The sequence below is a fragment of the Eulemur rufifrons genome, chromosome 7 (assembly GCF_041146395.1).
Source record: "Eulemur rufifrons isolate Redbay chromosome 7, OSU_ERuf_1, whole genome shotgun sequence".
In the NCBI taxonomy this organism is placed as follows: Eukaryota; Metazoa; Chordata; class Mammalia; order Primates; family Lemuridae; genus Eulemur; species Eulemur rufifrons.
The window spans coordinates 46,616,474-46,633,106 of NC_090989.1; the positions used below are offsets into that span (position 1 = coordinate 46,616,474).

Below are 16,633 nucleotides of genomic sequence, written 5' to 3' on the forward strand. Positions count from 1 at the left end.
CTGCCCAGCCCCCAATAAATATTACTTCCATGTGTGCACATAAGTGTTGATCAGTTAGTACCAATTTGATTGTGAGCACATGTGGTGCTTGGTTTTCCATTTTTGTGATACTGCACTTAATAGAATGGGCTCCAGCTCTATCCAGGATAATATAAGAGGTGCTAGTTCACCATTGTTTCTTATAGCTGAATAGTACTCCATGGTATACATATACCACATTTTATTAATCCACTCATGTATTGATGGGCACTTCAGTTGCTTCCACATCTTTGCAATTGTGAATTGTGCCACCATAAACATTCAAGTGAAGATGTCTTTATTATAAAATGACTTTTTTTCCTTTGGGTAGATGCCTAGTAGTGGGATTGCTGGATCAAATGGTAGTTCTATTTTTAGTTCTTTGAAGTATCTTCATATTACCTTCCATAGAGGTTGTACTAATTTGCAGTCCCACCAGCAATGTAAGAGTGTTCCTATCTCTCTGCATCCATTCCAGCATTTGTTGTTTTGGGACTTTTTGATAAAAGCCATTCTCACTGGAGCTAGGTGATATTTCATTGGGTTTTTTGATTTGCATTTCCCCGATGATTAGAGATGTTGAGCAATTTTTTATATGTTTGCAAGCCATTATTCTGTCTTCTTTTGCACAGTTTCTCTTCATGTCCTTTGCCCACTTTTTGACAGGGTTGTTTGATTTTTTTCTTGTTAATTTTCTTAAGTTCTATATAGATTCTAGTTATCAGCCCTTTATCAGATGTGTAGCATGCAAATATTTTGTCCCATTCAGTAGGTTGTCTATTCGCTCTGATGATAGTTTCCTTGGCTGTGCAGAAGATTTTAAACTTGATCGGGTCTCAGTTATTGATTGTTGTTGCTGCTGTGATTCCCTTGGGGGTCTTCTTCATAAATTCTTTGCCTAGGCTGATGTCTGTAAGAGTTTTCCCAATATTTTCTTCTAGAATTCTTATGGTTTCATGTCTTAGGTTTAAGTCTGTTATACATTGTGAGTTGATTTTTGTGAGAGGTGAGAGCTGCAGATCCAGTTTCAATCTTCTACATGTGGCTATGAAATTTTCCCCCCAGCACCATTTTTTGAATGGGAATTCCTTTCCCCAATGTATATTTTTGTCTGCTTTGTCAAAGATTAGATGACAATATGAGGATAGTTTTATGTCTGGGTTCTCAGTCCTGTTCCAAAGGTCTATATCTCTGTTCTTGTGCCGTTACCATGCTGTTTTGGTTATTGTAGCCTTGTAGTATAGCTTGAAGTCTGATGCCTCCCAATTTGTTCTTTTTGCTTAAGATTGCTTTGGCTATATGGGGTCTTCTCTGATTCCATACAAAGCGTAGAATTATTATTTCTAGATCTGTGAAAAATGATGTTGGTATTTTGATAGGGGTTGCATTGATTCTGTAGATCATGTAGTATAGACATTTTAACAATATTGATTTTGCTGATCCATGAGCATGGTAGGGTTTTCCAACTGCTTACATCCTCTGGAGTTTCTTTTCTCAGGGTTTTGTAGTTCTTCCTATATAGATCTCTCATTTCCTTAGTTAAATATATTCCTACATATTTAATTTTCTTTGATGCCATTGTGAAAGGTGTTGCATCTTTGATTTGATTTTTGGCTTGACTGTTATTGGCATATATGAAAGCTACTGATTTCTGTGCATTGATTTTGTACCCTGAGACTTTGCTGAATTCATTTATCAATTCCAGGTGTCTCTTGGTTGAATCTTTAGGGTTTTCTAGATATAATATCATATCGTCAGCAAAGAGTAAAAGTTTGACCTTTTTTGCCCTCATTTGGATACCCTTGATGTCCTGCTTTTGTCTGATTGCTCTGGCAAGGATTTCTAGCACTGTTTTGAATAGAAGTGGAGATAGTGGGCAACCTTGTCTGGTTCCAATTTTAAGCAGGAATGCTTTCAATTTTTACCCATTCAGTATGATGTTGGCTGTGGGTCTATCATATATGGCTTTAATAATGTTGAGGTAAGACCCATCTACACCTATTTTCTTAAGAGTCTTTATTGTAAAAGTATGCTGAATTTTGTCAGATGCTTTTTCTGTGTCTATTGAGAGGATCATATGGTCTTTGTTCTTGCTTTTATTTATATGGTGAATTACATTTATAGATTTGTGTATGTTGAACCATTCTTGCATCTCTAGGATGAAGCCCACCTGGTCATGATGAATTATTTTTTTGATGAGCAGTTGAATTTGATTTGCTAAGATTTCATTGAGAATTTTTGCATCTATATTCATAAGGGATATTGGTCTGTAGTTTTCTTTTTTTGTTGTTTCCTTTCTTGGCTTTGGTATCAAGGTGATATTGGCTTTGTAGAATGAGTTGGGGAGGATTCCATCCTTCTCAATGTTGTAGAATAATTTCTGCAGTATAGGTACCAGTTCTTTGTACGTTTGGTAAAATTCAGGCATGAACCCATCTGGTCTGGGACATTTTTATTGAAAGATTTTTTTTATTGCTGCTTCAAATTCAGTGTTTGATATTGGCCTGTTCAGGAATTCTATTTCTTCCTGATTGAACCTAGGGAGGTTGTGTGTTTCTAGGAATTTGTCCATTTCCTCCATATTTTCAAGTCTTTGGGCATAGAGATTTTTATAGTATTCAAAGATGATGTTTTGTATTTCCGTGATATCTGTTGTGACCTCTCCTTTTTCATTTCTAATTCTACTTCCTTATTCAAGGAACTGGAAAAGGAAGAGAAAACCAATCCTAAACCAAGCAGAAGAAAAAAAAAATAACTTAGATCAGAGCAGAACTAAATAAAATTGATAAAAAAAAAGAACTATATAGAAGATTAATAAAACCAAAATTTGGTTTTTTGAAAATATAAACAAAATTGACAGCCCTCTTGCTAGAGGGCTAGATTGACCAGAAGTAGAAAGGAAAGGACTCTAATAAGTTCATTCCCTTTTAAACTGTTTCTCAAGGCGATCTGGATAAGAAATGGGTCCATCTTTTTTACTGAAAATTTTTGTTGGCCACTTGCTTAGTCTCCAAAGAGGTTTCTAAAAACTTGAAAGTAGTTCTTAGCAGGATTTCATTAAATTCTTAGCCAAGTGCACTCCAATTTCTTCTGTGCATGGGAATTTGAGGTGGGAGATAGCAACAACTTGTCCTCTAATCACAGATGAAAGGAAAGGGAGGCTGGAAGTCTCAAAGATAAACTTTGCTTGTTCTCACCATTTGATTTAGGGGTGGATCTATTCTATCTGTTAGAGGCAGGCATGCCTTTTCATTTTTAAATTCATTGTAGACTTGGACATCATCTCAGTTTCCTCCTACGTCATTCAGATTAGACATATGGTTTCCTAGTGGGTACACACAGCAAGTGGGTATGGTGATAATGGAAGTATGTTTCATTGCCAAACATTTCAATTAACTAAAAGGAAAAAAAAAAGAAATATGGTTTCTAGTAATTTAAATGATAACAACGTCCAATGCAAAACAATTTAGAAATACTTTGGTATGTATAATAATGGTGTTTTACCTCCAGGGAAAAGAAGACAAACATTAATTGAATGCCAAACATGTGCCAGGGCTTCTCACATTATTTTGTTAATACCCAACTGCCTACCTGACACCACCACTCAGCTGTCTAATAGACATCTCCTTATCTTTCCGTTCAAATCTACTCATCTCATTGTCTTCCTCATCTCAGTTAATGGTAATTACACCATTTCATGAGCTCAGATTTTGGAGTCATCCTTAATGCCCCTATATCTCACATCCAACCCATCAGTAAATCCTTTTGCTTTACTTTTGAATATATCTGGAATCAGACTATTTTTTTAACATCTCCTGTTCTAGTCCAAGCTATCTGGATTATTGCAGTAGTCTAATAGCTATTTCCTACTTTTGCTCATGCCCTTGTCTGTTCATTGCACCTGGAGAAATTCTTTTAAAACTAAAGACAGGTCATGACATGTCTCTTCTTCTTGCCCAGAGTACAAGCAATCACCTACAGAGCTCCTACAAGATTTGCATCTTTCCACAAACCTCATCTGCTCACTCTGATTCAGCCACACTAGGCTCTTTATTATTTCTTAAGCTCACACCTCAGGGCCTTTGCACTTGATGTAACTTCTGCCTTGAACACCCTTCCCCCTCATCTACTTCAGGTCTTTGCTCAAATATCGCTTTTTTCTATGACAAAATGAACCCCTCCCACCCATACAAATATACAAACACAAAGTAATTTCTACTCCCATTATCTGTTTTACTTTTTCTTCACAGCACTTGTCACCATCTGACATATATTTTGTTCACTTTATCTATTTCTCTGCACTGGAATATAAACCCACTAAAGAAGGGATTTCTGTTTTGCTCACTGCTAATACCTTGGTGTCTAAAAGACTGTCTGGCATACATTATGTACTCTGTAAATACTTATTAAATGAATAAATTAATTCTTTCAATGGGAGGTGGTTACTATTATTCTTACTTCAGATGAGAGAAAAAACTGCCATCACAACTACCACCACTAGAAAGAAACAAACAAAACATAGGCACAATGAGGTTAAATAACTTTCTCAAACTCTTTTTAAACATTAACATTTTTAAAATGTCCCCGATACGAGACTGTTTAAAAAAGCTATGATATATCAAAATGATGTTTAAAAAAGCTATGATATATCAAAATGATGGAATAATATGTACCTATAAAGAAAAATGAGAACTTTTTTATATTCTGATAAGGAATGATCTCCAAGATATATTGTTAACTGAGGTACAGAAGATGTATCATATGTTACCATTTGTTTAAAAATCAAGGAAAAAATGTGCATTTGCTAGTGTGTGCATAGCTTAAATCTGGAGGGAGACACAAGAAACATTGAAACTGGGTGGCTCAAATGTATAAGATGTAGAAAGGAGTCTTATCCCTCTATGACTATTTGTACCTTTCACATTTTGAACCTTCTGGATATGCCACTTATTCAAAAATAAACTAAAAACAATAACTTGCCTAAAGTCAGACTGCCTGACTTAAAATCTCATTTTCTTTCTACATACTGACTCATAGAGAATATGGCAGAACGAACTCATTTCACTTTGCTAGTGGGCTGAATTTTTGAAAATCATCTCAAATGTATAAGATGCAAAGGGATATTGATTTTGAGCAGATTTTTCAGTGGAGTGAATGTCAATAATGTTAATAGTACGAGGAATCAGTATGTATACCTTTCTTGGTCTGCTGAAATAATTTCTTTTTTCTCCATAGCTGCTGGCTGGCAATTCCAGAAAGCAATGATTTTATAAGAAGTCCATCATTGTGGTCATTCTTTGTACCTATAACTATTATCCTCATCGGCAATGTTGCTGTATTTATTATAATCACAGTCAAAGTGCTGTGGAAGAATAATCAGAATCTGACAAGGTAAGATTCCCAGTGGATGAGAAGCTTCCAGGCAAGACTCATTCAGCACATAATACAGGACCATAATACATCTATAGTTCCTAGAATTATTTTCAAACTGAGACAATGGTAGGGGTATGTGTTTTGCAGAAGAGATTTTCTCTTAAACTTTGACTCAGAAAGTAGATCTTTTCATCTTCTAACATCAGTACAGTCGGCCCTCTGTATATTTGGTCTCTACATCTGTAGATTCAACCAACAGGGGATCAAAATATTCATAAAAAAATAATAAAAATACTATGACAATAAAAATAATACCAATAAAATACAATATAACAACTATTTACATAGCATTTATGTTGTATTAGGTATTATAAGTGATATAGATATGATTTAAAGTATATGGGAGGATGTGCATAGGTTATATGCAAATACTAAGCCATTTTATATAAGGGACTTGAGCATCCTCAGATTTTGGTATCCACAGGGATCCTGGAACCAATCCCCACCTTGGATGCTGAGGGATTACTGTACTACAATGTGGGTATACTACGTTACATAACACATTTTGTGTTATATGAGCCCAGCTAAAAACTCAACCCAAAGACTTCAAGAAAAAATTTTCTCCCTGACTCCAAATATTCAAGAAATCATATTTGAATAATTAAAGAAATGAGGAGGCTGTGAGGAGATGCTGGTACCTGTATTTTCATTTTACAAACCAGTATCTGTAGGCTATATTTTACATGTACTGGTTGAATTATATAGCAGGTTTAACATTTTTTTAATTAGTGTAAAACATACAAAAATTTGGAAATGTCACTTAAAAATTGAATCTTCTCTTGAAAAAAATGGAACATCTGGCAACACTGAGCCCACATTCCCTGTAGATGGGGCATGTGCTCCCTGGTTTCCCGGTTCCCATTTAGACTGCTTCTCTCCTTTCTATAACCCTTCTGGCCCCCAAACTCATCTTCATTATCATACTTGATATTACAAGAGCTTTTTACTTGGACAGACTAAAGAACAGAAACTATTAAACACGTGAACTCTGTCCCTCCTGACCCCATCTGCATAACACAAATTGGTTAGAACACAATGCTAATGAGGATATGAGTTCATATTTAATTTTACAAGACTCTGCTCATATTTTAAGTAGACTTACTATAAGCAGGCACATCTTTGAGCTTATAGTAAGCTCACAAATGGTTCCACTTAGCATGAACAGATGAGTGAAAACCATTATCATTAGGGGGAATTTAATCTTAAATATATGCTTTACAGATCAAGTGTAAATATCATTTTTTTCTATATGAATGATAGTTCATATTAAGGGGAAATATGGAGAAAATACTATCACTGATAAATGTTAAAATCTATGTTTTAGCAGCAATGCAGAAAGAAATTGGTGAAGGCTTCTTAGCCTAATTGCCAATTAGGTTATATTTCCTTTATATAAAACAGAACCATTTTTAGCCACAGACACCAACCAAATTTGTATTTTGAAATATTGGTGGATAGGCCATGCTTCTTAAATTGGCCTAATTATGATGAAAAGTGTGCTATAATTTAATTGTTTAACAAATGGCCTTCCATGTATCAGTTAGCTGTATAACACATCACCCTAATGTCATGAGTTTGAGTCTTGGTTGGGTAGTTGTTTGATACCAGCTGACTTGAATAATGCTGATGGATGATCTAGGATGACTCACTTTCATGTCTGGTAGTTGACGGTTGGTCTTAGTAGCACCTGCTCAGCTGAGAAAGTTCATCTCTGTTCCATGCAGCCTGTTATCCCCACTGGGCCAGCCCAGGTTTCTCAGGGTTCTAAAGAGCAGTGAGAGAAGGCAAACTCTAATGAGTTTCAAGCCTTTCAAGTCTCTGCTTGCGACATTTGCTAATATCCCACCGGTCAAAGTAAGTCACATGACCAAGACCAGATTCCAGGGGTATAGACTTTCCACGAGCGGGAAGATAATCACTCTGCATCTAAATAATCTTTGTCTCCCATATCCACCCAAGGCATAGGAAGATCCTAGATGTCAATAAAAAGAAATTCCTCACTGGCTGATCTGTAGTAATGCTCATTAAATTAAAATTCCATTCCAATGAAAAAGTTGATTCTTAGTGAAATTTGCCTGCAGTAGTATTAAGGAACTGTTTTTGCCTGAGCTTTTAAAAAGGTATCAATGTATTTTTTTAAATTTCAATAGATTTAGGGGGTACAAATTGAATTCCATTACATGTGTATATTGCATAGCGGTGAAGTCTGGGCATTTGGTGTACCCATTGCCTGAATGGCATATATTGTACCCCATAGATAATGTATTTTAAAATAAAGCTTCTAAATCAGATTTTCACTAAAGTAACATAAAGTCTAGCATTGTTTTTCCACCTGAGGTATAATATTGCTAAGTAAACAATGTATATGGTCAGATCAGTATGCAGTCTATATAGGAGAGTAATAATGATATTAATAGGTAAAAAATAATGAACCATATTTTCTTTCTTGCTTTCTCTTACCTAGCACAAAAAAGGTTTCATCCCTAAAGAAGGTTGTTAGCACATTATCTGTTGCAGTTGTTTTTGGAATTACCTGGATTCTGGCATACTTTATGTTAATTAATGATGATGACATCAGGGTGGTCTTCAGCTACATATTCTGCATTTTCAACACTACTCAGGTATGATGTGAATTAGTCTGAAAGTAGTAAATCATACAGCAGTGGGGGTGACATCACCCTGGACCAAAGTTTCCTCCTTTAAAAACTCTCTGAAGGTCATTGCTTAGTTACCTTTGGGAAGCTCTTTTTCTTTTATTTTTCTTTCTTTCCTTTCCTTTTCTTTTCTTTTATTTATTTTTTTTTTTTTTGAAAGATAGGGTCTAACTATGTTGCCTAGGCTAGATTTGAACTCCTAGGCTCCAGAAATCCTCCCACCTCAGCCTCCTGAGTAGCTGGTATTACAGGCACCTGCCACTGTGCCTAGAGAGATTCTATTTTTAACACACATTGTGGGAAGAGAGAGGAAAGCTCTTTCTGACTTATCTACTATGATTTTTCATGGGATGGAGATCATAGAAAATAACTGCAATAGGATTGAGCCACATGACCCTCTTCTCTGAGTAGGAGAGATTTTGTCAAGCAGCTGGCTTGGGGAACAGCTATTTTCCTTTTCTCCCATGCAACAGGTTCATAGTTGGTATAGTTAGACAATGTTGTAGGTTATTGCTTGAATCCCTGTGGGGTTGGCTGAATTTTTTCTTTCAATTCTTTTTAATTTATTGAGACTAGTTTTATGGCCTAACATTTGGTCTATGTTGGTGAACAAAACATTTACCCTTGGGAAAAAAATATATTCTGTAGTTAGATGTGGTGTTCTAAAAGAGTAAGTAAAGTCAAAGTGCTTGTGAGTGTTGTACAGATTTTCTATTCTTTTCTATTTGTCTGGTTCTCTCAATTCCTGAATGAGAAGTGTTAAAATCTCCACCTATGATTATGAATTTGTGTATTTCTTTCCTGAATTCTATCAATTTTTGCTTCACTTATTTTGAGGTTCTGCTATTAGATGCATATACATTTATGATTGTTATGTCTTCTGGCTGAATTGATGCTTTTATCATTTAGATAACAAAGTCTATTTATCTCCAATAATACTTTTTGTCATAAAATGTACTTTATCTGATATCCACCCTTCTCACGAATATTGGTTGCATGATGTGTATTTTTCATCCATTTACTTTCAATCTACCCTGCCTTTATATTTAAAATATGTATCATGTAGACAGCAAATACATGAACCATACCTTGTAATCCATTCTTCTAGTCTCTGTCTTTTGATTAGAGAAACACTATTAATTTATGTCAAATCTATTAATTTATGCCATTCACCAAATTTGAGAATTTTTTTACCATTAGTTTTTCAAATAGTTTTTCTGCCTCAATTCTCTCTTCTTCTTTCTTTCTTGGAATCTGATTACATGTATGTTAGACCATTTGATATTGCTCTGCATGTTCTTGAGCTCTGCACATTTTTCTTGTTCTTTCTTCTTGCTATTTAGTAGACTGGATCATTCTAGTGATCTATCTTCAAAGTAATTTGCTTTTTTCTTCAATTATCTCCAATATGCTGTAAAGCTTATCCAGTGATTTTTATTTCAGATATTATACATTTTAAGTTTAAGAATTATCTTATTTTTAGAGGTTTTAATTCTGCTGAGATTTCCAAACTTTTTACTTGTTACAAGTATATTTTCCTTCACATTCTTAAGCACGTTATAATAACATTTTAAAATCTTTGTCTGCTAAATATAATATGTGGATAATTTCAGTCAATTTCTATTGATTGTCTTTTTTCTATAGTATGAGTCATATATTCATCATACTTAGTAATTTTGATTATTTTCTGGACATTATAACTAATGTAGCAACTCTGCATTCTGTTATATTCTCACAAAGAGTGGGCTATCAGGCAATTAACTTAGTTGGAAGCTCTGTCTCCCCTTAGTGGACAGATGCCATCTCTGTTTAGTCCTTTTAGCCTTAGCTGGGTTTCTTAGAGTCTGCCCTATTCATATATAGTTTTGGGGTCAATAGTACATTTGGGCAGAGATTATAAACAGACTCTGAAGCTCCCCCACTCTGCCTTCTCCTTTCTTGGATATTTTGCCTTACTCTCCAGCTGCTGTGGTTGCCCTAAACCCTGTCCTCTGGTTCTTCAACCTAATAAGATTGAATATTTCAGCTCGAGGGTTAGTCAACCTGAGTGTGGCTGAACAGGGTCTGCCTTCAGGCAAAAAGAGATTAAAAACAAAATGAAACAAAACAGGAAACCTACTGAGTGATGGTCCCCTTTTCCAAGTGTAGACTCCCCTTCAAGTTTAGACTGTTTTTGGTTGTCCTCCAATCTATTTAGGTAGGTTTTTAAAAATATTGTATACAGAATTTATAGCTGTTATCTGCAAGAGAGTTGATTTGATAGTGGCAAATTTTCCTGAAGTTGTTTTTGTGGCATAATTTTTTATAGGACTGAAAATGTTTTTATTCCTTGAGTTTTATCTCAAGGTTATAGGTAACCATAAACCTTTTTAAAAATTCCATTTGCACTTTGTTTGAAAATCTGAAAAGAAATTTTATATATAAATATATACTTTTTTGTTTGTTTTCATTTGGAAGTCCTACAAAGCAGAACATGTAGACTGAGGATTATGGTCACCTTCTGATTTTCATCATCATAAAAATACTGATAAAGATAAACTAAAATGGTAGATAAAAATAAAAATAAGTATGTTTTACTCCAGAGAATTTTGGGTTTTTAACCTTTGTTGTATGTATTATGTATGGAGAATACCAAAACTTTGAAATATAACAAGGAAGAGAAAGGATCAAGATGGCTGACTAGACATAGGTAGTATGTGCCTTCTCCACAGAGAGGAACCAGAATAGTAAGCAGATTCTCAAATTTTGAACAGATAATTTAGGAGCAAACACTAGGATTTACCAGAGAGTAATGGGAAGTACTGAAAGTGGGTAAGGAGAGGGTAACTTGCTCAGCTGGGAACTAGTTAAGAACTGGGAGAAGCTCCTGAATGTGGGGAAACAGTAAGAGAGAAGCCCCCAGGGCTCCACTTGTTGAGATGAGCTTTGATAATCAAGACTATAAGAGAGCCCCCTGAACACAGGTCTCAGGCCTAACGTGGGGAGCTGCTTGGAAAATGCAGGGATGTTGTTCTAGAAAGGGAGCTCACACGGAATCCCACAGACATCTGAGCCTAGAGCAGCTCTAGCCTGGTGCCTTCCCAAGAGCCTAGATACTGGGGAACCACAGGTGCACCTGCAGGCTCTGAGGAGGGAGGAATAGATGAGCCCAGGCACTCCCATGCAGCCTGAGAAGGTCCCCACCACCCCACTGTGGGCTGCTGTTGAGACTGAGACTTGAGTGGACAGCATTTTCCACAGTTTCTCACCCATGCTGCCTGCTGGGTCTTTTCAGGGTGGAAGTCTGCTCTCAGTTCTTGGTGTGCTCTTGGCTGAAGAATGACCAGACACACCTAAGTGTCAAGTCCAGCCTCTTGGCAGACTGTTATCCTAGTTCTTTGGCTTCTTGCTTGGAAAAAACAATCACAAGCAGAGCGCTGCAATGGAAGTGACCACAAGCAGGAAGCAATTTCACACAAGTAGTTTTTTATTGTGAAATGAAATGGGTCTATCTCCACAAGAAGTGAGACAGACTGCCTCACTGACTGATTGACTGACTGACTCTCTCTCTGGGAATTCTCGGATTATTTCCTTTTATTGGCCTGGTCTGGGGAAGAGCTTTTGGGAGATGTGGGATGTTACCAAATGATTGACATGTATTCTCAAGGTTGCATTTGTGTATGTGAGCTCTTTCCCTGAAAGCCCAGCTGGGAGGTGAACCATGATGTAGATTTAAGCGAATGACATAATAATTTGCCTTAGGTTACTCCAGGTCACTTTCCAAATCCTATTATGCCTAGGCTGGGGAACTCCCAGATTGGTAAGGCATTCTCTTCTTCCCCAGGTGTAGCAGTTGCCTGGGATAGGATTAAGAGGCAACACTACCCATCCCCTCCTTCCCGCTCTCACCTGCTTGATTTCTGTTGAATTTTACTTCCATATGTGCACATCAGTGCTTGATTGATTAGTTCCAATTTCTCTAGTTATTTGAAACATTTTCATTTTATCTTAAATTCTATTATTATAATCTGTGTTTATCAACTATTACTACAATTTATAGAATATAACTTTCAACCTCCAAACTAAAATAGGATGTATGTACTGATTCATCCCTTTTTAAGATGATATTACTAACACAATTTAACTGCTTTTTGCCTCTTGGTTTTATTGGTACAATTTAAAACGTATCATGTAGTTGTTAAATTATGCTGACTACATTATTTTCTTTTAAGAAATATTCATAATACTTAGATTATGTTTGATAATTGTATTAACTGCATTTTCTTATACTTACCTCTATGTTTAAAAGGTTTCAATGCTTTTGCCAGTACTTTTATATTGGAATGTCCTATTATTTTGACTTCTTTATTTTAATGAATCTTTCATTAGTAGTAATACTTTTGAGTAGTTATTTAGTATATAGTTGGTAAACATTAATGAGGACTTTCCTTGTTGCTAATTTTTCTTTAGGTACTGTGACATATAAATTGCTTGCCATTTAATTCTTGGCAATAATCTTTTATCATTGAAATTCTGTAGACTTACTGAAATTTTATGTTGTGGAAAATAGTCTGAGATGAGGTCAAAATTACTCTTTGATTTTTTTCCCCATTCTTATGCCAAACCTTTTTAAAAACAAATTATTTAGAAATAGTTTTTAGAAACATAAGAAGTTGCAAAATTATATAGAGAGTTCCTGTATACCTTTCACCCAAATTTTCCAATGATCATATCTTATATAACTGTAACACATTATCAAACACAGGAAATTGGCATGGTACAATCCATATAGATTATTTATTGATGGGCTTTACTCCCTTAAAGTGATGACTTTGTCCTAGCTTTATTAATTTAACTATGAATTAATAAATAAATATAATCTATTATCAAATAAATATAATTATAGTAATTTTATAAAATTATTTGTTCCTTTTCTTTTTGTACTCTAAGATTAACTTTTTATGCATACTAGTCTCCTCCTCTAGAATATCAGTTCTCTGAGTGCAAGAGACATATCTTTCACAGTAGATAACACCTTGCTCAATATCAGGATGGCTTATATAGTTCTCTAATATTCCACGAAGAAACTGCAGTGTTTGATAATTATTCCATTAAATTGCTGAGAATAGTAACTACTGTGTGAAGATAGCGTCATGTTGTGTTTCTGGCTATGGTCAAATGTCATTGAGGAAGGGAAGTCTTTGATACAAAATAGAATCATTGGAAAGAGAACTGGATCAGACTCTATATAGCACAGTATGAGGAGCTGCTTGGCTGTCTGAATTGCTTCCACCAGGTTCAATGTCTCTAAGAACCTCATCCTTTATCCCAGGTAGCCCTCTCCAGAGCCTTTTAGGACTAACTCCCTTAGATAATGGGTGCATGCCTACCACTAAATTTGAGTGGATATAAGGCAGTTCTTTCCTGTTGTCAACACCCAATGGGAACTGTCTATAAAGGCAATAAATAATGAAAACTTATTTTGGGATTGCCAATTGATCCAATGGCTTGTATGCCTTGAGTAAGCAGGATTTAGGGAAGAGTCTGAAAGGAAGCATAGTCAAGGGTATTCTCCCCTTCGTGCAAATGAGAGGCACATTACAAAAGAGAGGTTTGTTACAAAATGTTGATACCACATGGTAAAATTGAGGGTGGCTATACGGCAAGAGTATTGGACTAAAAGGAAACTTAGGCTATCTTCCAGCCTCACCGTTAACAATTCCTGTGATTTTTTTAGGAAAGTCACACAGCCTCTCTGGATGAGGCATGTAAATATAAAGTGTGTGTGTATGTGTGTGTGTGTGTGTGTGTGTGTGTGTATGGGGGGGTTGTGTGTTAAAATCAACACATTGTTTCTCAAAATGGATCTGAATATTGCCTATATCAAATAACTTACATAGTATGTGAAAATGTTGATTCCTGGGACTCATTCCCTGGGACTCATTCCTTACCTACTCAATCAGAATCTAATAATGCATAGTAAGAGCTGGGAATCCCCACTTTAAACAAAGACTCCAGCTGATTTTTATGTACACTAAAGTATAGGAATAACTATGTTAGCTCACAGGTAAGGCTCCTTCTAGATTTGGAATGCTATAATTCTAATAAACATTTACTAACTGCTAAAGATATTACTTAAAAGGCACAATTTTATCTTTATGTTAGTGGTAATCAGTTTGATCCACATATTTTTTTAAAACAACATCTTTGGGATTTTAGGGAGCACAGAAATATTGAGAGTCCACACAGACAGGGCCCCACAGGATGGTATCATTATGAATTCTCCATGGTCTAGGATATTTTCCTAATTATTGTACAACCAGAAATTTGATCCAATCTTGTTTTTTCCTTAGAATTTAAATTCTGGAAAACCCACATAAAATAGTATACCCCACAGAAAATGATGCTTTTCTAGAGACCAGATTTCTCATGTGCTCTGATAAATTTCTCTCCCTTGAATAATCAGGATGGCTAGTGACCACTTCTGTCCTGAAACCTATGTTCTCAAGCATATTCCCTGTGTCATAGGGCCTTTCTTCTGATGAGTTTGATACTATCTACTGGGTAACCATCAAGTTAGTCTTTCTACTTTTGACCAGAGAATTACTCTATCTCTTACCAATATGTATTGATTTTATTAGTCACATTATCAGAGTCTTTGGGCTATCTTACCATAGCACCAGAAGTATCCTATAAGAGCATTCACAGGATATGATTCTGTAGATGCCAATCTGGGAAACATCATGGATATTTTTTAAATAACTTTTTATTTTGAAATAGTTTAAAAATTTGGAAAAATAATACCATTCCCACATATTCTTTGTCTAGCTTTCCCCAATGATAATATCTTGTATAACCCATAGTACATTGTCAAAATTAAGAAATTGACATTGGTACAATATTATCAACTTAGCTACAGAAAATATTTAATCTATTATTTCCACAACGGATATTAGTGAAGAATTAACAGAGGTATTTTAGAAGCTGTGATACACTTTACAATATCTTTCTATTACAGTCACAAGCAATAAGCAGCATCCTATATTGGATAAAGGAGGAGTTTTGGAATCAAAGATTTAAGAGTTCAATTCTAAACTCTACTGATTATTGGTTGAATAATCTTGGGCAAGTTAGTTAATTTATCTGAACTTTAGTTTCCTTATGTGAATTGGTAAAGCTTATTGTATAGCGTTGATGTGAGGATTAAATGATAAGGATGAAATGAGAATTAAATGAAAAGCAAGTGTCTGGTACCAATATGATTTCAATAAATGGCAGTTTTTATTTAAAGCATAAAGAAAATATTACTCAGCCTTTATGGCTCAATTCTTCATGCACATCTGGTCTTCATAGGTAAAGTACACAAAACAGTCAATTAGAGGGCTTTAAAACTTTTTTTTGTCCTTAAGTGCACCAAATTTCCAGTTGTGTTACAAAAACTCCAAGAAATGTGGAATCACGGAATGATAGCACTAGAAGAAGAATTAGGTATTCCATAGTTAATATGCCTCTTTCAGGAAATTAAAGATTGTAGAGATTAGGACTTGAGCAAAATTATACAGCCAGCTTGCAAGTGGCAGGCTGGGATCTGAATTCAGGTCTTCTAAATCTACTACTGTACTGTCACATGTAGGGCTTTGTATATTGGAAGCACTTTGACTCGCTGTCTTAGACTACAAAGTGCATGGCAGCTGCAGACTGGCAAACACAACTTGGGGAGGTGCTGTGTGCACTAGGAAGGATGGGTGCCAGGGTGAAATAAAATCTCTCCCTTGATACTGTATCTCAGCGCTTACCTAACGTTAAACTTTTATTCTATCTGCAGGGATTGCAAATTTTTATTCTCTACACTCTTAGAACAAAAATCTTCCAGAAAAAAGCTTCTGAAGTGTTGAAGTCACTGTCGTCGTACACAGGGAGAGTGAAGTCACTGTCTGTAACGGCCGCGCCGAGGCTGCGTGTAAGGATGTATAACCTGGTCCGGTCATTTCAAGCCCTACATGAACACTTTAGGCTGCTGGAGCCATCTTTAAGTGAGGAGGATGTGACACTTTCCCAAAGTGACTAAGCAAAAGCAAGCATCTAGGCCATGAAACTGATAACTTTTGTGGAGTTCTTATTCAACTCGTGTTGAGTTGTACCTGTTTCCCTCTTTCATTTCCCCGGTCCTCCCAGAAAGTCTTCCTCAATATATTTTGCTCAGGGTTAAGAATTGGGTAAAACCTATTGTTTATTATCATTAGGGTTAATGGACTTTGTGGTTTTTGTAGTAGTTAATGGATTCTTACTCAAATGAGGTGAGAATTCCATAGAGCATTCAAGATTACCATTGTTTCTTATATCGTTAAGCCTGTGACACACTTTGACAAAAATGTAGAACCCACAGCCAATTCTTTCACAATTCACTAAAGAAGTCTTGAGGAGAAAAGTTTACCTTCCAGAACAAAATGATTCCTGATGAACAGTGTATAGGGATTTGCTTGCATGTATCATACTATCGATCTCTGAATATTTTACAGTTGTATGTGCTTATGCTTTTATTTCCAGTG

At 35.7% G+C, this 16,633-nt stretch overlaps 1 protein-coding gene across 2 annotated transcripts in view; it reads left to right on the forward strand.

The window, feature by feature from the left end:
• Nucleotides 1-16,152, forward strand: part of ADGRG7 (adhesion G protein-coupled receptor G7) — a 72,530-nt gene extending 56,378 nt beyond the window's left edge. For both annotated transcript variants that reach the window (XM_069472543.1, XM_069472544.1), the window contains 3 exons: nt 5,254-5,409; nt 7,916-8,072; nt 15,910-16,152. In XM_069472543.1, coding sequence (XP_069328644.1) covers nt 5,254-5,409; nt 7,916-8,072; nt 15,910-16,152 — 556 coding nt within the window. The remainder of the gene's footprint in view (nt 1-5,253; nt 5,410-7,915; nt 8,073-15,909) is intronic.
• The last annotated feature ends 481 nt before the right edge of the window (nt 16,153-16,633 follow it).